Source organism: Coffea eugenioides, chromosome 1, assembly GCF_003713205.1.
Source record: "Coffea eugenioides isolate CCC68of chromosome 1, Ceug_1.0, whole genome shotgun sequence".
NCBI classification, from domain to species: Eukaryota; Viridiplantae; Streptophyta; class Magnoliopsida; order Gentianales; family Rubiaceae; genus Coffea; species Coffea eugenioides.
In genome coordinates this window covers 40,678,635-40,700,834 of record NC_040035.1, presented here as the reverse complement: position 1 = coordinate 40,700,834, position 22,200 = coordinate 40,678,635, and the positions used below count along the sequence as shown (strand labels likewise).

Genomic DNA, 22,200 nt, shown 5'->3' with positions numbered 1-22,200 from the left:
TATTCTAAAATAAAAATCATAGATTGTATATGTTGCCGAAGAACCTAAATAACCTCATTAGTCCCGTTTGCATGGATTAACACAACAGTTAGTCACACTTTACGTTAAATGCTTTTACCTAATTACTACATAATAAATGGTTGAATTTGTAATTGCTTATCCACTTAAATGTGGTGGGTTATTAATGGGTTTTTTTTATTAATCAGATTATTGGAAGAATAATCGAGGAACATTTAATTCAATTAATAAAAACATATTCGAATTTAGTTGGAAAATTATGGTGGAAGAAAGGCATTAATAATTTTGCAAAGGCAAAGTGCATGTGATGGATAAACTATTGACATGGTTATTTTAACCATCAATCTAACGTAGAATACATATATCTGTTTGTGCGCATATTATATTGAATTATCTCTATACATTTTATATTGAAGTGAGTCATTCTCTGAACATAACAAGATATATATACGAAAATAATTTCCCTTTTATTTTGTATGTACAGCTATTCCTTTCTTTCTTTTTTGAATTTTTTCCTTTCCTCGTATCAACTTAAAAGACTTTAAAAGCTCCTGTAGAATTGTCATGCTCATCATGAAGAGGTAAAAAGGAGCCAAACAAACTTCCAAGAGCAATGCTTATAACTCATGCATGGAGTTCCATTTTTTTTTAAGAACAATATATAATGGAGGGTTTAATGATCCATTAAACAACAACTAGTTGGAGGTATGAGACCCATTGACTTAATAGCCGTCTAAATTCCTAAGTCATGTTTTTAGCTTATAATAAAGAATTAAGATCGTTTATCAAGGTGGAGCAAGAGAAGGGGAAGAGAACCAAACCCTACTCTTCCCATGTTAATATTCTTGGTTCCTTCCTTCGTGATGAAGGGCAAATCTATTAGATACATTAAAGTTCAAATCATAATTGATCATTTTAATTAGATTTAATCTTATCTGACAGTCTGCAACACAAATAATTATTCACATATAAGTCTAACATTAGATTAAGGATCCAACAAAAAGAACCAAACCCTACTCTTCCCATGTTAATATTCTTGGTTCCTTCCTTCGTGACGAAGGGCAAAGAATTGATTTATCCCTAATTCATATACACATACTTTATATATACTCTACATTATAATACCCACAAACGTACATGTCAAAGACATTACGCTTATTGTCCTCGAGATCTATGGCAACTTTTTCAGATTGGAAAAAGTTTCTTCAACGATCAGCTACGAGGTCAGCAGAATTTAGATTACACTAGTAAAACATGCAAAACAAAGGTTGATCAATGAAGTTGAACGATATCTTAGAGATTTTTACGTCTGAATAGTTGCACTTGTTCATATATGGGAGAACTAAATAACGCAACGGATCTTCTGTTCCATACCCTGTGTCACTCTCTGTCCCACTTTGTATTATATTACTATTTACCCTACATAAATATCATGTTTTAGTTCTTTTTTGTTTCCTTAACATTCAATAACTATTAGTTGAATAAAAAATAAATACAACAGGTTCAAAAAAGTAATATATAATAGAAAATTAAAAAATACAATAGAAAATTCATTAAAAAAATCTCATTTTTTATGCATTTTGATTTTTTGAGTTTGTTAAATTTTGTGTATTACTTAGTTAATAGCTATTGAATGTTAAGGAAACAAAAAAGAATTAAAACATGACATTTATGTAGGAGAAATAGCAATATAATATAAAGTGGGACAGAGAGTGGCACAGGGTATGGGACAGAAGATCCGTTGCGACTAAATATTGTCATAGTGAATTGGTGAACTTCAACGTCATTTGACACTTTTACCGATGGTATTGGTTTTCTTTCCTTCCAACACAGAGAGATGATATTTAACAAGTGGCGAGGAGATAAGAAGATTAGAATCTAGAATCTCTAACTTTTGAAATTTCAACATTTACTACTATACCGATAATCGTATTGATTAGTTAATGAAGAAGTGGTAATTCTATTGATCAGCAAGAACTCTTGGGCAACCTACCAAATTAATAGTTCATCAGTAAAGAACACAAAAAAATTGGGAAATTGTTTCTCTAGGAAGTAAAAAATTTCAAAGTGACATCTAATCATAAGGGGATAAACTATTTGTCCATTTGAAAGTGAGATCAGTTATCACTACTATTTTGTCCCCTGCCTACTACTATTGTTTTCCTCTTGGATGCTCCATGTGTCACATTGTCGACTGTTGTTTTTTCTAGTGTTATCATATTTCACAAGGGCCACCTAATTCTATATCTGCATTTAGTGTGAATTTGCATTGAAACATAAGAAGCAAATGAAACAAATTTGAAACCAAACCCATATACAGTATCATATATGTATGAAATGAAAATAGGCCCTTCATCTTCTTTCCATTTCTTCTTTTTGTTTGTACGATTTTTTGTTTGTTTCAACTATCAAAGACTAAGGGACTGCTTGGTTAAAAGATTTGGGAATCACATAATGGAATAAACCCCTTATTTGTTGCTTGAGTTAAGCCTATTAGAATGCAACTTTTGGAATCATTTCTAAAAAATCGAACGTATCTCATTCCCGAGCAAATTGGGAGATTTTGGACAAAACCCTCAACTTATTCCCTCAGACAACATTTGTGACGGACCTACCCTCTCTTTCCTTCATCACACGCCGCACCTTCTGTTATTCTTCTTCATCAGATTTCCTATCTCTTATTCTTCATCATATAGTTTTCATCTCTTATCCAAAATTTCTTGAAAAAAAAAATCTAAAACAGATCTAAATGGGATAGGAATGGGCAAATATCTTCAGCGATAAAAAGGCACTCGATCATAACAACTCTTGTTCTTCTCGAATTTGGCCTACATCTTTTGGCCGATTGTGGAAAATCCTCAGCCAACAAAGAAATGGACAATCTAGGTCAAGCCAAAACTTCTGGTTTTACATTTTACCAAATTTTCCTGACTACAAAGTACCTTTAGAAAAGTGAACGCAATCCCTTTCATTTACAAACTGCAGATAGTTTGAATTTATAGGTTGCCTGGAGTTAAATCATGTATGTGTTGTTGAGGTCTCTGAGATTTTGAGTGATGAGTCGTTCATGTTTTGGAAGAGGGAGGACACCATAGGCCAACGAAATTGGTTAAATAGCGCATTAAATACAAAACCTGCCAATTTCCCATAAAGAACTGGTGTGTTATGGGCAATTTCTTTTTTTTTTTTTAACTTTCAGATATTTAATATATGTTAAATACAAAACATACTAATTTTCCTTTGAGCGCTATTTAACCAATTTTTCCCATAAAGAGATGGTACAAAATATATTACAAAACCTGCCAGTTTCCCATAAAGAGCTGGTATGTTATGCGCTATTTAATCAAATTTTCATATTTAAACAAATTTATGAAAATTAAAATAACGTATTTGAAAGTTGCATTTTTATTTGGAAGAACGCATTTCTTGGATGCGTTTTTCACTCTTTTGGAAGAGACTCAAAAATCGCCACCCTTTGGGAAGTTCGTTTAAAAACTCCCTCTTTTTGGGAATTTACTCCTTGTTAATACAACCACTATATTTACTTTCTGGTATTAATTTTTTTTATGGTTTATGTTTTTCTTATGTTTTATAAAAAAAGTTAATAACTATTGTAGTTACAATTATGGAGATGTTAATTTGTCGTATGTGTAATTCTTTTATTTTATAAGAATTGTTATATCAGGGTAAATTTGAAATTTAATTGCATTTAATTCCGAAACACTCGTCAAACCAAGCATCAGGAATTGGAATGATGCTAATTCCAATGTATGAATCAAATTAGATATTGGAATGAAAAGTTTAATTCCAAAATTAGAGTCTATGATTCCATTTTCATTTCTGATTTCAATATGTGAAACAAGCACTCCTAAATAGTAGTATAAACTTTTAGAAATCTGTACAGGTTTCTTTTGAAAATCTTTAGAGTGAAAGTGAAGTAAAAGGCACAAACTTTCAAGATTATATAAGAAAAAAAAGGGGCAAAAAGCCTTTTTATGAGTCTTTTTAAAGATTCACGTGTCTTCCACAACTTTCATGCCCCATGGCTAAAAAATCCCACTGTACCAGCAGTAACCAAAGCCCGCCCGGTTGGCCCTTGCCGGCGACACATGGACCCATACGATCAGTGTGGGCCCCGCTATAGAATCCCGTGATTGACCCTTGGCTGTATTTTTTGACAACGACCTCCCTACCTCCGCAACGTTGTACGACGCCGTCGCACCCTGAAATTTTGAGTGGATAAAAAGAGTTTTGAATCTTAAAAAAAACTAATTCTTTTTTTACTTCATACACGTCAAATCAAATCGCTATGATACATTTTTCAATAATAACTCAAAAAAAATAGCAATTTAAATAGGGTTAGGTGTTCAAAAAAGGTAGGAAGAGAAATGTTTTTTTTTTTTTAGAATATCCATCAAATCTACCAAAAGAATTGTGGGGATTGAGCAACTAGGAAGCTAAAAGGACAAAGTATTGTTTCTTGGAAATAAAAGAGAAATGTTTTTTTTTTGTTTCAAATGGATATATCATCTCCAATCCATGGTGTAATTTTTTTCTCTTTTATTTGTATGGTGATTTCATAAAAATAAGCTGAGCCACTAATTTGATTCTTTAAAAAGTTACAATTATGGGGTGGCAGATTCATCTTGCATATAGACTTTCGAATTTGTCTTTAACTCATGCTCAACATGTTAAAATTTGTACTTATTTTCTTGAGTTTAGAATAATATCAATGAAAAACAAATATACATTCCAAATCTTGAAAATTTTGTTCTTACCTCAAAAAAGAAAGAAATTAGGTTATTAGCACAATTATTAACAAATGTATTACTTTTAAGAAAATTATAAGAGTTTAGCTCATATTAGTTAACTTTGAACTACAAAAAATTAACTTATAAATCCATTGGTTATATTTTCTTTCTCTTAATTGCAAAATTTTTATCCTTAAGAATATTTACATATGCAACTTCAAGAAGACAGACTCTATTCAAAAGAAAAAAAAATAAGGTTACAAAAAATCAAGTATGAAATGTTCTTTGACTAAAATTTTGCTAAATATCAATTAGTAGCGTATAACTTGAAAACTACTTCATGTCTCTCAATGCTTAATTACTCAAGAACCTATCATAATATCAATGAAGTAGCAAACAATCAAAACATACATGGTTAGAGCCCGTTTGAATTCTTATTTTCTAGAGTTTTTTTTTGTAAAAAAAATACTGTAATGATTTTATTTATGTGAGATAAAAAAAATGATTAAAAATATGTTCATGAAAAATGTAGATTTTTTTTGGGAGAGAAATTGCCTAACCTCTCTCTCTCTCTCTTTTTTTTTTGGAATAGAAGTACCAAGTAAAGCTACTTTTAGATGTCCTAAAATTCAAATTATTCTTGTTTTTACCCTTAACTTGTTCTAACCAATGTTTAAAGTTAAAACGTGTCGCACTAATGATGCTCAATTGCTCGTACACTATTTCAAATCGATTGGAGTAACAACCACTCTAAAAAGACTCCAAAGCTGTCAGAAAAAGAATACTAACAGAAAATAATTACACCTTTGTCTAAAGCTTTCGAATACCGTTGACCACGAGTTGACCTTTCCCTTGGCTGATTGATTGTGATTGAGACATAGAAGATTAATTATTATTACGAGATTACTTTCCCACATAGACAAGATTAGACATAATTAGATCCGTCCCCAACAAGAAAACCAGAAGCCAAAAACATCAAAAAAAAGTCCCTTTTTCGCATTTAAATTAATATTTAGTCATCATTAACTCTTCTCCCATTGTATTGAGTCCAAACAACCAAGCACCCATTTTTTGTTTTCAGGTTCTTTTTCTGAAGTATCTTCAAAAACCCATCATTTTTACTTGAGGTAAAGAAAAGGGTTCCTTTTGTTTTTCTCAAACGTGCCCACCATGATTTGAATTCAGCTCTTTCTTGCAGTTATATACGCATGCCAGTTAGATGATCTATAGATCTGCATTTCTCGTTTGCTGAATTGTCTCAACTGGGCTTTCCTTTCACTTAGCTGGAGCAGTCAGCAGTGTATTATTCTTTTTGTCTTCTTCTGGTGGGGTATTTTTTCAGTTTTAGGTGAATTTAGTACAACATGAGCTGGCATGATCCATAAAGTTCGAAACTTTAGCTGAGTTTTCATCACTGTAGCACTCACCATCCAGTTTCTTGATGGGGGTGTTTTGAATTTTGGCTCTTAAGTTGAGGTCTTCTGGAATTCCATTTGAATTGTATGTTTGTTTGTAAGATAAGGGATCAAGTTAGTTCAGTATGTGTCAAGCTTATTGGATTAAAGGAATTCAATTATTTCATTTTATTGTTTTAGGTTTCTGTTTGATTAGCTTAGATGTTTCACAAATGGGAAAACTAATGATAGAGCTGGTAATTACGGGTTACTTCTACTATTTTATCATAATTGATGTTGCGGATGATAAAGTAGTTTTCATTGTCATCAAAGAGGTCATCATTCTGCACCAGTAAAGATCTGTGCAATACAAGCCTAATTATTTGCAAAATTTATCCATTATTTTTAATCTTATAGATGGTTTATGAGTTTTACATTTGGTACTTATGGATGTCCTGTTTTGTAGTGAATTATTTTTCTGAATTGCAAAAGTGACAATGATTTCTGTTACCGTGCTTCTCAGGTGAAAAGAGAGGAGTGGATGGCATGGGAAGATTACATTTTGCATTGTTTATAACAAAGAAATAGTCTTGTTCAATTGGATGCTTTGGAGTTACATAAAGCTTTCCTTTTGAAGGTGAGTATTTAGTTGGGGGATGGATTATGATGTAGAGGTTTAACAATGTAGTAGATGTTTAGTCAACCTCATATATCAGGGGTTCCTGTTCATCCATTGCATTTCATTCCATATATGTGATGCATTATTGCATTGTCTATTCAACAGCAGTGACGAGCAGCTTTCATAACTTTCTATGTGATATGCTATCCCATGCTCACAAAATCCCAAGAGAGAAGTTTTGTTGTGATGCTAGGTGTACCAAGATGATTGTTTGGGTAGCCAACTTTAAGATTAGAGCTTGGTGGTTATAGTGTGTTTTCCTTAAGAGTAATGTGTAACATGAGCAATTATATAAGCAGCTCAATGACTGTGATGAAGACTGCAAGAACTATTACTGGATTATGACACTAAGGTGTAAACAAAGAAGTGAATTGAGCAAGATGCTTCATGCTTAAACTGCTGAGTGCAACACTAGTTAAGTAACAGGATTCTTTCTTCATATGAAGTAGCACATAAGTAACAAGATTCTTGCTTTGTATGAAATAGCACATGAAAAATGGAAAATTTGGGATTATTTAACATGTTTTGCTACTTAAGATTTTAACAGTACTAAAGTCATTTTATGATTCGTGCAAGGTCATTACCTATTCTTTTGGGAATTAACTCTACCACCTCATTTTAAGAATTTGAGAATTCTATTCTTTCAGTTATCGTAGTTTAGATAGAAGAAATTAAAAATTGTAATTTTTGAACACTACTAATTTGAGAAGACATCTTGGCGGTTGAGCTTTATTAACATTCTTGTGGGAAGTAAGCAGGCATAGAGCGCTTTTGGTACAGCATGGATCAGGTGAAATCACTGTCAGTGCATATTCTATTGTTGCATTTTTACCCATGCAATATTCTGTAAGCATGAGTCACTTAATGTTTAGTACATCTCAAGAGTCTCCCTTGTTAGAAGTAAATGGATAAGTACAACACCAATACTGTATGTCCCATTCTTAGAAGCAAATGGTGAGCACAAGACTGTATATCACATGCTCGTGGACCACATTTCCCATTTAAGAGTATCTATTCTGTACCTTTTTGCTCTGATTAGTATTTTTTCCATATAGATTGTCTTATATATGAAGGTGTTTTTTGATTATTGAACTTGCTTTCCCTCTGTGGGTTTCTTCATTGGTTCTTCTAAGGTACAACTAGAAGTTAGCAGTAGTACTGAGTCATTTATATTACTTGTTGCAGGTCTGATGAGCTAAAACTGCTAACAATGGGTGTATCAGGGAAATGGATTAAAGCTTTGGTTGGTTTGAAGAAACCAGAAAGATCACAATCTTCAGAAAAGGATGAAAATGTGAGTACTTAACAAATCCTCAGGTGCCCACAGGGCAATAGGAGTGGAAGGACACAAGGTGGATAGTTTTTCAAATTTGGCATTATTATTATTTGCCACAACCCCCCTTCTCCCAAACCAACAGCTTGAACAAAAAACTAAAGGAAGAAAAGAAGTGAAACAAAAGATGTCACATAAATTGGGGATATAAAAGAAGAGAAGAAGAATTATGACACAGTATGAGCCTATCTTTGCCAACTACCATCCAGAAAGAGCAAAAAATGGTCAAAGTAATGAATGTTAAGTGTGATGTGCATGTCATAGAGATTTTCCACTTGCATAGATGATACTTAGTATGCATATCCTATTGTTCTTTTATAAATGAGGAACTCATTAAGTTGTTTATATTCCACTCCTGTCTGTGAGAGCATTGGGTGTCAAACTTTCAGTTCATCTTTTCTCAATTTCTGAGAGATGAACATACCATTTCACATTACTGGTTTAGGGGCACTGGCCTATACTCCAGTATCTCCTTCTTGGTAAACTTAAAAGAACCTGGCTACAACATGGATATTGTAAAAGCAGAGGTGCTTACGAATTAGAAAATCTTGAACTCTTGCTTTTATGTCATCTTTTCATTTTCGTGTTAAATCCTGAACATTATTTTACGTGTGCTTCACATTCCACAGTGTCTATGCTTTCTCAATCAGTCATTGATATTGTACATTTTACAGAGGACCAGTACTACTGGAAAGTTTTGGCACCGGAGAAAGCATTCTGTTGAAATTGATACTGACATACTTCAGGACGAATTGAGTCATGATGCTGCAAGGCCAGCTGAAGATGCTAGTGCACTTTCACTTTCAGATGCCACTGGCACGCCTTCTACTTCACTTCAAGTGGCAGATGCAGCTCAAATTCAATACAGTAGAGAAGAATGGGCAGCCATCCGCATTCAAACAGCTTTTAGAGGATTCCTGGTACTTCTTGCATCACTTTTTTCTCTCTCCAATTTGTCTGTATGTTCCTGATATACTGTTCTGTTGATCTTTATTTCTTTTAAAGATCTATAGATTAGAAGATTTTCAGCTGAAAGTATTCTACTTTTCCTCCCCTTAACTCAGCCATTGCCTACCTTTGCATTCAAAAATTCTAGTTGGGAGAGGATGGTTAATCTGTTTTAGGAGTACTAGTTGATTGTATATATATTTTCAATATGTTAATTAAGCAAATGATGGTATGACATTAATATATCAATACACAGGAATGGGACATGTATCTTGTGGACAGGCACCTATACCAGATCAAGATATATTATTTGAACTTGTTTTTGTTGAGTGTCATTTTATAGCCTTAGATTTGAAAAGTATCTTCACATATATTACAAGTTCTTAAAACCTTAAAACCTGAATGCTATATACTATCATGGTACAGTTTTCCTTTTTTTGTTTTGTTTTTATAGTTTTACCCCCAGAGTACAGTTGTAAGGAACTATTATATATTTATTTTCTTGTATAAAATTTTGTTTATGGGATAAAATTTTTTAATGCAAGAATTGTACCTAGTCTTCTATGTTTGAAGTTTGACATTAGACACAAAATTGCTGATGATTTTCAGGCTAGACGAGCTCTAAGAGCCTTAAAGGGACTAGTGAGACTTCAAGCCCTTGTTAGGGGCCATGCTGTAAGAAAGCAAGCTGCAATCACTCTCCGCTGTATGCAAGCTCTAGTTCGAGTTCAGGCCCGTGTCCGAGCAAGGCGTGTTCGTATGGCACTGGAAAATCAAACAGCCCAACAGAAACTTCAACAACAACTTGAACATGATGCTCGTGTTAGGGAAATAGAAGTATGCAAATTCTAGATGCTATCATTTCATGATATTTTCTTGGCCACTTCTTAGTGTTTATGTAAAATAAATGGATAGTGAGCTAATATTTATCATTCTGTCTTGCACATTGGTTAGCTGATATGGTGTCACATCAGTGACATTGTAATTTTTGACTTGCCTGGTTTCTAGCATCAGTTTACCTTTTCTTGACTAGTTTGGAAGCTGAGAAAATAGATGACGCACATTCCATAGGTCATACAAAAGAATTTGTTATACTGATAAATTAGACAAGAGCGATTACAATCTAATGAACAAAGTCAGGATTCAGCAGCTTATCTATTGTCTGATTGTTTCTGTTCACAATGCATGTTAGACTGTAGTTTTATTTATTTATTTATTTTGGTTTATATGTATGGTGTCAATATTTTGTTCGTAGAATTTGAAAGTGCTGGAATCCTGTTCTCTCTTTTGAGCCACAATTCACAGCCAAAACAAGTGAAGTAGTTTTCTTTCTGTTTAAGTACTTTTTTTTCCATTTTGTTTTGCTTTTATGCACTCTTATTTCTTTTTGTTGCCTTGGTTCTTACACAGGAAGGGTGGTGTGATAGTGTTGGATCCGTTGAAGATATTCAAGCCAAGTTGTTGAAAAGGCAGGAAGCTGCAGCTAAGCGTGAAAGGGCAATGGCATATGCTTTGGCTCATCAGGTAACTATTTTTTATCCTCTAGCATGTAAACCGTGATTCTCTATGGTGATCTTACTATAGAAAAATTGTCAAGCACTAGATCAGTGAAAATTGAAAGTATGAGGATGCAATTATCTTAATGTATGAGATATCCAAGCTTAGCCTACCTAGCTCTGTTCGATTCTCATGTCAATTCACAGTTCATGCATTATAAGTCATGACTCAGTTTTTTGTGTTCTGAGAGATATTCCCAGTGCTTTAGATGAATGTCGTAGACTGACTGGACATGCAGAGTCTGATAGAGCATGTACATTGATAAAGATTCCTGAGTACCAGAAAAATCTCATTCCTTGAGCAACTAATGCTTCCAAAATTGACTCTTTGAAGAAATCCTTCTTATAATTAAAAAGATTGGTAAAAATAATACTTATTTTGCTGACTAGTGCAAATGTACTTCTAACCGAAAGGTAGTGCTTAAACTTGTTTGTGCCAAATTTGGAAAAAGTATTATGACAAAATGTTTTGAAGGATATTCCAATTAAAGTGTCATTCTCATTGTCAGAAATCTATTTGGAACATGCAATCCATTCCTCAGAAATTTAGCTGTTACTGATAGATTTCTTTTGAAGGTTCAAACAGCCTGCCTGCCTCTCAATTCCTCTCCATTCTCCCAGGAAACTTTCAAGGACTTGAGATGCAAGTTAGGTCTATTAAGTTACAAGCTATGACCGAATTAATGTCATCCTACCTCTTCCCAACGTGCCTGTTCCAGTTCGCAAAACCTCTGAGAGGTTAGGATGCAAGTTAGATCGTCTGAACTTACCAAAGACTGGATGTATCATTACTTTTGCAGAATTCATACTTTCTGAGATCTTACCTCAAACGTTTGATCTTGTAAGCTTTTCCATGAAAGCTTTGAGTTCAAAGTTGACTTGTGAACCTTTTAAACTTCTTAACTCCCACTCACTCTTTAAATTTTAAGCCTCAGTTATAAAGTAGTGGCATGTAAATCCTAACTGCCTTTAAATTTTTTAGAGCCTTGGTTAAATTGCTTGAGCAACTTTTGATTTGTTGTCATAAAACAAGGAACAGAGGCCTCAAATTGTCATTTTTACGTTTGACATACTCCTCGTTTCTATCTTCTGACACTTCATTATATGGCTATAAGTTCCCATGTATCCGTTTTCTCTTGTTCTTTCTAATTCATTTTGCATTTATTTTCTTTGATGGCTTTAATAGTATCATTTCCTCTGTTACAGTGGCAGGCAGGATCAAGACAGCAGGCAACACCAGCTGGTTTCGAACCAGATAAAAGTAACTGGGGATGGAATTGGTTGGAAAGGTGGATGGCCGTTCGTCCATGGGAAAACCGCTTTTTAGACATTAATACCAAGGATGGGATGGCACTTCAAGAGAATGGATCAACTGAAGGAAAAAATGGTATAAAAACCCAAACAAAATCTACTGGCAAGAAATCAATGACTTCAAATCACCCAAATGAAAAAACAGGCCCATCTCGTTCAAGTATCAATTTGAATCTGTTAAATGAGAAATTAGCTGCTTGTCATTCTGATGGCTCCAGCTCTTCCCCAAATAAGTTGGCCACAGTGCAAGATACAACTCCCACAGTTTCTGCCAATCCAAGGTTAAAACAGATTCATGATGATTTAGCTGAAGGCGGTAGTTTAAAGCCCAGTGTCATTTCAAGATCAAACAGCAACCCTAAAGAGAGATCGATGCAGTCAGATAAGCAGGGAAAGAAGAGGCTTTCTTTGCCTAGTGGTTAGTTTTTCTCTCTTTGATGCTGCTTTTGCACTCAGTTTTGTGTATTCTCATTTATGTGGTTGATAGAGCATCCTGCAATTCTGCTATGCAACGTAGAAATTTAATAGGCCTTTACTATCCTCCATCTGTGCTGAAAAGTGAAATAAAGGTTATGTAGAATGACAAAAAGGGCAAAGTTGCATGCAATTTCAGTTCTACAAGAAAAGGTTTTCTGAAGGTTTGGCAATATAATGCATAACACAATAAAAACTCCTGCAGTATTTGATTTGAATAAACCAGTTATTTTGGGGTAGAAGCATCTCAGATAAAAACCATTGTTTTTGTATTTGCAAGTAGGAATTACTAGATGAGAATATTGCACCAACCATCTTTCCATGCTAAAATTTGTAATTATGGAATCCCATAAGCAGGATACTGTGAATACTAAAAAGTTCATTCTTATTGATGTTCTTCCTATAAACACCAGTCCATTTTTCACCTGGACATTCTGGTTATTCACCTTGTTTAGGGCAAGGTCTTGGCTCTCAGACAACTAGGCAACCTAGTAGAAATGCTGTCAAAAGGAGTCCTACTGTACAGAAGCCCTTGAAGGACAGATCCAAAGCAAATGGCACTGATCTAAAGCCTACCAAATCGATTGCACAGTCTGTGGACAACTAGACTTGATGTTCTGTTGGGATATGCAACTCTTCCATATTAAGTTCTGCCTTTGTTAGTCTGTACATAGTGGTGGCCTCTCTTAAGGAGATGCGTTGGCAGTGCTTCAGTTCCTCTTTTTTCTGGCAATATCGTCAGGGCAGGGATGGAAGACAGGTGTTGTTGCAGGAATAAATCTTCTCGGAGCTACTCAAGCTGTTGTAACGGTTGTCATGTCATCATTTTTTATCGGCTATTCTCTTGTTTTGTTAGCTATTTCTGAGCTGCTTGTCTTAAGTTTGGTTCATATGTTGAGAGACTTCGTTCTGTTCCTCCACTGTAGAAAGGTTGTCAATTGGTTCTTTTGTTCAATTTATTCATAAGATCAGACTCAAGAATTTGGCAGGCTTGAAGGGTATATGTTTTAAGTGCAAAATTTTAGTGACTTGAAGTAAGATTTATCTGATGAATGATGAATTCATCTGTGTTCAAATCCTTGTCAGTATTCTATACTGCACTTGATTCTATAGTTCGATTGTAAGATAATACTGGCACTATAACAGAAGTCACTGGCCACTATGACAGAAGTCACTGGCCCGTTGTGTACTCATATTGCAATTTCATCTATTGGAGATTGAGATAGAAAAGCACATTCTCATGTTAGACTGATCTATTACCATTCTCCTGTGTCCCTGAAATGTTGAGGCATCAGCAGGTTCATAGTAGATTAGTGGTAAATAAGCCTGCTTAGCTTTTCATGGTTTTGAGCCTTCCTTACCCCCAAAACAAAAGGGAGAAAGATTCATGTTACTCCAGAAGTAGTTCTATTTGTTTCCTCGTCAAACAACACCTTAAAGTATTGTCCTTATGGAGGAAATTCTGGAAGTAGGAAACAAGAAAATTGAGATGTCATCCATCATGTTAAAATTGATCTTCTTTCTGCCAGAAAATCAATCTATACCTGCACATTATAGTTGAGATGTCATCTTTAGAAAGTTTGGCCGTCCGAATTCAAAATTATGGAAACCCAAGTGGGGAAAAAAAAAGTTGAGCTTATTCATGTTATAATTATTTGTGGGATTCAAGCTTTTCAAAGCCAGGTTATTATATACTCATCAAATGTTGAGGAAGCTGATCATTATTTTTGGTGTTGTTGGGGAGATTGTTTTTGTTGGGGGGGGGGGGGGGGGGGTTGGTTTCAAACAATAATTTTGCTGAGCTAACTCTTCCAGCCACACTGGAAAATCCAACATCCAATTCACACCTTTAACTAACTTAGAAGCAAATTTTGCTAAGCTACGGCTTATAGTTATTGGTTGGCCACAGCGAAGGAAAAGCACAGACGGAAAGAATTTAGCAAACAGACACAAGAAAGAAATGTACAAAGTGAGAAGAATTGCTTAAAATTTTGAAATGGATTATCTTTTCCATTTTAAAAGCAAAAATTATCTCGTTGTAGTATTTGGAGCCAACTTGGGTAAATCAAGGTATTTTACCCCTATGATGGTATCTTTAATGGATGGAAAAATTAAAAGGAAAAAAATGTCATTTCCTTCCATGATAATATTTGAACACATTGGCTAGTTCTTTTTTTTTTAATTTCTATTGAAGAAAAAAATTAAAATAATAGTTTTTCACGATTTTAGTAAGAGTGTATAATCTTGAGGATGGTAATGCATGGTCAAAATATGTCACATTGCAGAACCAATACTAATCATATCTCACTAAATAATTAAAATACCTAAAATAGGTCCTTGATATCTCATACTAATTAATCTTATTTATTTAGTGAGATATGCTTTAAATGTACATAGAAGAATTTTTTTTGGATCAATTGGTAACATCTACCCTACCTTTACTTTTAGTCTAGCATTTTATGGAGAGGCTCAACCGAACCGATCCAATTGAGTAATCTATATGGATTGAATTACCATCGAACCAGACGAATGTACTACACATTCATATAAATCTGGAGAAGACACATATAGTGGCAAAATAATGGAAGATAAGATTTGAACTCTTAATCTCCCACCCTATCAAAACTTAAGGTTTGATCCCTTTTGAACTTGCATATAAGAATTTGTTAAGTGTCCTTTATTGGACTTTACAAGAGGTTTGTTCAGGGAAAGCATTATGCATGATCATACAATTATGTTTCCGTTTGTCTTGTTGATATTTTTTTAGAAGTTTTTATAGAAAAATATCATATAACGATTTGATAAATATGAGGTAAATGGGTACTCGTGAGTGTTTTATGTAAATTTTTTTTTTGTGAAAAACTACAATCCAATCAAGGTTAAAACGTGATTGTAAAAAGGTAATGTATGCTATTTTGGACTTTTTTGACGATTGAGAAAATAGAGATGCTTGCTGCTTGGATCATTCACTGCAACTGACGAATCTAGCAAGCCTAAAATCTACAGGATATATGCCAAAAATGTACATGATATATGCTTTTTCCCTTGGAGAATTTACCACTGTCAAAGTTCTTCCCTTGACCATATCAGAGAATTAAAAGTCACTCTTTTTTTTTTAAATATATATAGTAAGAATTTTTCAACTAGTGGGGCATTCATTAAAGAACTTAAATTATACTGTATTTACAACATAAATACATTCATTCATATCTATTGAATTCCTGAAATTGTGACACTTTCTCAAATTAATTATACTTTTTTTGAGAAAAAACTGACACCTAAAAACTTTAAATAGTTTTAGCCAAACCGATATACTAATCCAATTCAATTCTTGAAGAATAACTGAAAAATCTTCCAGTTATTCTTCCATTAATTTCCATAAATTCACTACCATAAACTTATTGGATTCCAATTTACTGTATACTGCAGGCTCGATACTTCAAATTAACAAGATCCAAATCTGACCAAATCAGTTACTAAAAAGCAACATCTCCTTACTTACATCTCAATCTATTATGTTCCCTGTATTAAATAAAGCTTCCAAATACATCCAAATTTTATTTAGGGTAAAAAACCTCGGCGGCCACTAAACTATTGGTCAGGTCAAGTTTTGGCCATCAAACTATTTTTTGTCAGTAATTGGCCACTAAATAACTAAATCAATAAACTCGTGACCATTTAGTCGATAATTGCTCTTAATCTGTAAAATTAGCAGTTAATCTGTGAAATAGGATCCCGTAGTTGTTGGATAAAATTACCCCGCACTTTATCACGTGTACAATTAATTTCACAGATTAAGAGTAATTATCGACTAAATGATTATGAATTTACTGATTAAGTTGTTTAGTGGTCAATTACTGACGAAAAATAGTTTGATTGCTAAAATATGATCTGATTAATAATTTAGTGATAGCTAGGTTTTTTGACCTTTTTTTTATCACCAAAAAACAAGACAGTCTCCTTCTGCATACAACCAGCTGAGCACTTACCTGCTTTTGGACTGCAACACATTACTCCAACCCTCCACCAGTCCCCACCTCTCATTATCTCCCTTTTCCTGCTGGATCTCGACTGTTCCCTTCTCCCTTTCCTCCTCCAAAATCCCTCATAGCCCATCCCAAGATCACTCTTTCTTCAACCATTTCCTCTCCCCCAATTCCCAAATCTCCCCAAATCCCCAATTCTTGAATCATCAACATTTTCACACCACCTTAAACACCCAACCCAAAAAAAAATCCCCCAAACAAAAAGGAAAAAAAAGGAGAAAAGCCAAAAAATCCATCAATTTTCCCACCAAATGCATTAAATAGTACTACTACCACTCCTACTAATCAAAACCCTCCATCCAAAAATTTCCCACTTTCCCAATAATCCCCAACCCCAAACACCCACAGACCAACAATGCCAATAGTATCCTACCCTTCATCTCCGCTCATCCCAACCCTCACACTTCTGCTCTGCCTACCGGTCCTTTTCTACTTCATAGCCCCATCCTTCCTCCCTCCTCGCCGTCTCACCATCACCGCCCCGGACGAGTTCGACGACTTGTCCCTCTTCCACAAAGCCATCTCCCTCTCCTCTTCCACCTCCACCTCCGTCAAATCCCACCTCCCCTCCACCAAATCCCGCCTCGGCTCCACCTCCACCTTCCGCCCCAAAATTGCCTTCCTCTTCCTCACCAACTCCGACCTCTACTTCATCCCCCTCTGGGAAAAATTCTTCAACCAAACCCGCCCAAGTCTCTACAATATCTACGTCCACGCCGACCCTTCTGTCAAAATCACCCCACCCACCGGCGTTTTTGCCGATAAATTTATCCCATCTAAGAGAACTCAACGATCTTCCCCCACTTTGATCTCCGCCGCCCGCCGCCTCCTTGCCACCGCCCTCCTCGACGACCCGTCAAATGCATACTTCACGCTAGTCTCCCAAAACTGCATCCCACTCCACTCCTTCAACTACCTCTACAAATTCCTGTTCGACCTCCACAAGCTGTCGAAAAACCTCGAATACTTGAGTTACATTGAGATCCTCTCCGATTCGCCGACTTTGTGGGATCGGTACAATGCTAGAGGGGAAAATGTGATGACCCCAGAAGTTAGTTTCGATCAATTTCGAGTGGGCTCGCAGTTTTTTACGCTATCTCGAAGACATGCCCTCAAGGTTATTGAAGATAGGCGTTTGTGGAATAAGTTCAAGATGCCTTGTATAAATGTAGAGTCTTGTTATCCTGAAGAGCATTATTTTCCTACACTTTTATCAATGACGGATCTGGAGGGGTGTTCCCAATATACATTAACTCGGGTTAATTGGACCGACAGTGTCGATGGACATCCTCATACTTATAATCCACCTGAGGTGTCTCCTGAGCTGATTCATCGTTTAAGGCGCTCGAATTCTTCGTACTCTTACATGTTTGCGAGGAAATTTTCGCCTGGTTGCTTGAAGCCATTGATGGAAATTGCAGATTCAGTCATTTTCAAGGACTGATTTTGGTAAGTTTTCTAGCTCCAGATTTCTGTTCTGCCTTAATTGGGGTTTGTGAGTTGACTCGGGATGGATTTTGATGAGTTGGGGTGAGTTAGAATTGTGTGGAGAATCGGTGGTGGTGGATATTTTTGGTGATGTGGGCGGATAGTAGTGGTGCTAGTACAGTATTTGGTCTAATCCGCTACCTGTAAATTTGACATTGAGTGGTGAAAAGTCGGTACCTTTGTTTTTTTATCTTGGAGTAAATAAAAAAGTCTGTGTCATTCTGGCCTTTTTTAGGTGGGAAGATGGACGATATTGATGGGGAGATCTTTTTCTTTCATTTGTTGGATGAAAAGGCCATAATTAAGCAAATTTCATGTGAGATTGGTGCTTTCAAAAGTTCTCAATTTTTTGTTTTGGGGTTCTGTTTCTCTGTTATATATGGTCTAAAGTTCAAATGGCAAAATGGTTATTGTCTTTTATGGTTAGTAGCTGTTTTTACTTTTTGCTAGTTTATATCCTAAATATGGAAGAATCATGAATGTAGCTTAGCTAATTAAGGTGTTGCTGAGTTGGTAAGGGTCCATGATTTTATTCTTGAAAATGCATCAGAAATAGATCTTCAAAAGTAAATGTAAAAGAAAATGGAAACATGTAGGGTTTGGATTTAGCAATTTTGGCTTGAAGGTTTCTTATTAAATTGTGCTATTTAGTTAGCAATTTTAGTTAGCAGCTTGGTGAAATCATGTTGATTTTTCTGTTCAACAGGTAAGGAGAAGCAAAAGGGGATAAAATTTTCCTAGGCTATCTATGTATACAAGGTTTTGGAGTACCACGTGGGATAAGGTTTTGAAGGGGCTGTAATAGAAGGCCTTCAACCAAAGGAACCCAAGGAGTCCAAATTAAGCAAAGGGTGGATGAGGCTTAAGAAGCAAAGTGGTCAAAATGTACGTTTAGGTGTAAACTGTAATATCAGTATTGGGGTTGATTCTTAATAATTCTGTGTGGTTGTACATATAGTTGGATGGATGGTTAACAATGCGAATGACACGAAAGAACGGCCATAGTCCATAGAGGAATGAAAGAAGTCCTAAGGCCTAATTGCTTGTCATTTGCAACATCTGAATCCAGTTGGATGGTTGTATGTATTTGCCATTGGAAAAGTTGAAAATCCAAGGTAGGAAATTCTCTCTTTTTGGCATCACTCTTGGCCCTTTTTTCTACCTTTTTATCTTTGACCTTCTCTTTGCTTTGGTGTTGGGTTATTCCATTTGCAAGTGCTTCCCTCTTTTTGTCAGTGGTGATTCTCATATCCATTTCCAACCGTGGAAATGGTGGAGTCTTAAATTCATACAAGAAATGAAGAATTTTTTGTCATCATTTTCCCTCGTGGCACTTGGCTATACTTGGGAATTGGAAAATGCTATTTAATTTACTTATGATTTCTTGTTAAATAATGGTGTTCTAGAAACTAATGTGGGCGTTTTTATGCTTAATTTCTAGCATTAGTCCCGACAGAAAAGAAGGAATAGCAGCAACTTGAAGTTATTTTGGCATCACCAAAGTTTGCAGTTGCTTCTCTTTGGGCCAAAACTTTTACGGCTGCAACTGGACAATATTATAGATGGTCTAATTGCAATTATTCTCACCTAATGGAATTTGCCTTTTTCTAGGATTCCTTTTTCTCTGACAATTTGGACGTATTCTTTATCACGGAGTCATTATCAAGCCATTCGATAGAACAATATCTTGAGCCTGAGATTGCTTTGGTAGGTAAAGTAAAAATTTTTGAGGTAAAATAAAGAGAAGGTTAAGGATAAGTTTATGTAAGGTCGTTAAACTAAAAGTTCTATGGTTAAACTTAAGTTAGCCAAATTTAGGTATAGGTGTACCAACTCTTCTAGTCTAATATACAAGTCCGATGGTCAAGGTTGTATTACGTCAATGGAGTAGTATATTTTACCAATTAAGTAAGAATAAATGTTTTTTATTTTTAGTACCGATCTCGTGACATAGGGAGGGGCCCATCTATTTGACAGGATCTAATAATTGATATGATGGACACAAATGTGATGCCATCTCACTGTAACACAAGTAGAAACTGCACCACAAGTTTGCGATATCATCTCACTGTAACACAAGTAGAAACACAAGTAGAAACTGCACCAACCGGGTTTGGGCCAAGTGTCAAGCAGCTTGATTCCGTTTAAGCAGGTCTCGGTTCGAAACCTTGCGTACGCAGCCATTCTTGTTGGGAGACTCACCCACCACAGTCAGGTATGCGACCCGAGTCGACTAACGGATTAGTCAGGGCAAAGCCCTGAATACCGTGACAGGCAACTAAAATAAAAAAAAAAGTAGAAACTGCACCACAAGTTTGCTACTAGCATTGCCCGATTAATACTGTCCTCCTTTTTATTTTAGAATGTCTCAAAATATTTATTTTGTTAAAAAGATTAAAATATTTTTTAATATCTTCTTTTAATATAACTCTTCCCTTTAATTATATGTATATTACTATTTAAATTTAAAATTTAAATTTATGAGGATAAGATTAGAAAGAGGAGTATAAATATCAAAATTAAATCACTATTTTTAAAATTTTGAATTTTCAAAATATGACAGAATAATTGGGACGGAAGAATAATTGGGACGGAAGGAGTAGCTGGTTACAAAATGCAATACCACTTTTCATCAAATGCCTTTTAAATATAATGTGCATTCTCTGCTCACAAGTTCGAATTTGGAAGTATGAGAACTTTGAAGGGTATCAATGGCAACAGCAAAGTTTTGGCTACCATAACATAAAACTTCAAAGAAGGCAATCGTAACTTCTTCTGTGGCTTCATAATCACCATAATTATGGCCAAAAAAGGCTAATTGCTCTTGTAACTTGTTCAAATTGCAATTCATACATTTTCGTTAGTGATGCATGTAACTTCTACAACCTTTTCATCATTAAGATTCCAAGTAATTGTAACCTGTCTTTCATATTCCAATCAATGAACGAGGTCCTTTGGTCTTTCCTTTTCTTGGTGGACCACGAGGGTCTGCCTTTATAGAAAACTATTCTAATTTTTTTGTAACCCCTCTTGAAAGAAAGGTAAATATAATTTATTTTCTTCCTCATTATTTATGGGAATTTTCTTTGTTCCTTCGTTATTTGTAAAGTATCTGAAGCCAATTTACTTCGACTTTTTCCCACTAAAATTTATTTGCTTACTTTCAAGTGCTTCATGAAAGAAACTATTAATCCTTCTTCTCTTCCTTGTCTCCATATACTACAAGCATATTGCATATATAGCTGAGAATTCACTATGAAGGAGTATCCAAAGTAAAATTCCTTTATTCTTTTTTTCCCTTGATATCCTGTCCTTCATCTGGATTGAGAACTTTGACGAAAGATTTGAAATCCTCTCAAATCTCTCTAATTGTTTAAATTGTTTATGAGATATTTGATTTTATAAATTATAATATAGTGTTTAAAATATATTTTGATAATTAGTGAATCACAAATTCAAATACATTTTAAATAATCCAAACAACAACTATAGAGGGATTTAGGTAGATTATAAGCCTTTATTAAACCGAATAGAGGATGTGCTCACATTCCCTTTAATCTTATGCGGCCGACAAGAATGAAACTTATTGGACTCCTAGGCCCACTAGTTGGGCCTACTATGTACTTTCCGTTTGAGGACCTCCTCATTCATGCATCATCAGTGTCGGTGACCGAACACCTAATACAGGGCAGCAAAAGGGTAAATTATATTTACCTCCCTTGTAATTTGGTTAAATCAACTTCTTTCCCCGGAAAATATATCAAGGGGAAGACTTGTAGCGCAACCATATTGATACTATTCATCTACATTATCAAGTCACAGAAAATATTTGTCTAATAATTTTTTAGATTATTTTTTTTAGCAAAACCTAGAATGTTAGGATATTGCATAATTTTCATCCTTAAAAAAAAAAAGAAAATGAAACGATGATACCATCCAATTTCATTTGGTTCATAATCCAAGAAACACTTGAAAAGTAAATGAAAGCACTAAAGTAATCCAAACATGATATATATTTTAGAGTCATGTATTATCCATGCCCAAATTTTTGTTGTGCATATGAAATTACCGTGTTTTATTTCATGTCTTATATTTTTACCACGAATAATAGTTCAATCTATCATCTTGGAAGTCAAAAATTGCTTGCTTTGTTGCACCTTCATTATCAAGAGGGATTTTGTTTTGTGCGGTCACTATCTCAA

At 34.9% G+C, this 22,200-nt stretch overlaps 2 protein-coding genes across 6 annotated transcripts; both read left to right on the top strand.

The window, feature by feature from the left end:
• Positions 1–5,800: 5,800 nt before the first annotated feature.
• LOC113779640 (protein IQ-DOMAIN 1) lies at positions 5,801–13,689 on the top strand. Of its 5 annotated transcripts, XM_027325303.1 has the most exons (9): positions 5,803–5,896; positions 5,968–6,094; positions 6,687–6,800; positions 8,028–8,136; positions 8,850–9,095; positions 9,733–9,960; positions 10,534–10,647; positions 11,886–12,408; positions 12,920–13,689. In XM_027325303.1, exons 4-9 carry the CDS (start codon positions 8,053–8,055, stop codon positions 13,069–13,071), a joined length of 1,347 nt encoding a protein of 448 aa, XP_027181104.1. In that variant the 5' UTR covers positions 5,803–5,896; positions 5,968–6,094; positions 6,687–6,800; positions 8,028–8,052; the 3' UTR covers positions 13,072–13,689. The 5 variants fall into 5 exon arrangements, with proteins under 5 accessions (XP_027181121.1, XP_027181104.1, XP_027181112.1 ...); XM_027325320.1 differs by lacking the exon at positions 5,968–6,094 and having other exon boundaries at positions 5,801–5,896; XM_027325311.1 differs by lacking the exon at positions 5,803–5,896 and having other exon boundaries at positions 5,908–6,069.
• Positions 13,690–16,513: 2,824 nt separating this feature from the next.
• Positions 16,514–19,140, top strand: LOC113759671. Its single transcript, XM_027302250.1, has 2 exons — positions 16,514–17,959; positions 18,705–19,140. The coding sequence occupies exon 1, from the start codon at positions 16,866–16,868 to the stop codon at positions 17,952–17,954; it is 1,089 nt and encodes a 362-aa protein (XP_027158051.1). The 5' UTR covers positions 16,514–16,865; the 3' UTR covers positions 17,955–17,959; positions 18,705–19,140.
• Positions 19,141–22,200: the final 3,060 nt, after the last annotated feature.

Coding starts and splice junctions, on each gene's coding strand:
- LOC113779640 (XM_027325320.1), top strand. CDS start 8,053: ATGGGTGTATCAGGGAAATGGATTAAAGCTTTGGTTGGTTTGAAGAAA. Junction 9,096..9,732: donor CAGCTTTTAGAGGATTCCTG/GTACTTCTTGCA, acceptor GATGATTTTCAG/GCTAGACGAGCTCTAAGAGC. Junction 10,648..11,885: donor CATATGCTTTGGCTCATCAG/GTAACTATTTTT, acceptor CCTCTGTTACAG/TGGCAGGCAGGATCAAGACA.
- LOC113759671 (XM_027302250.1), top strand. CDS start 16,866: ATGCCAATAGTATCCTACCCTTCATCTCCGCTCATCCCAACCCTCACA.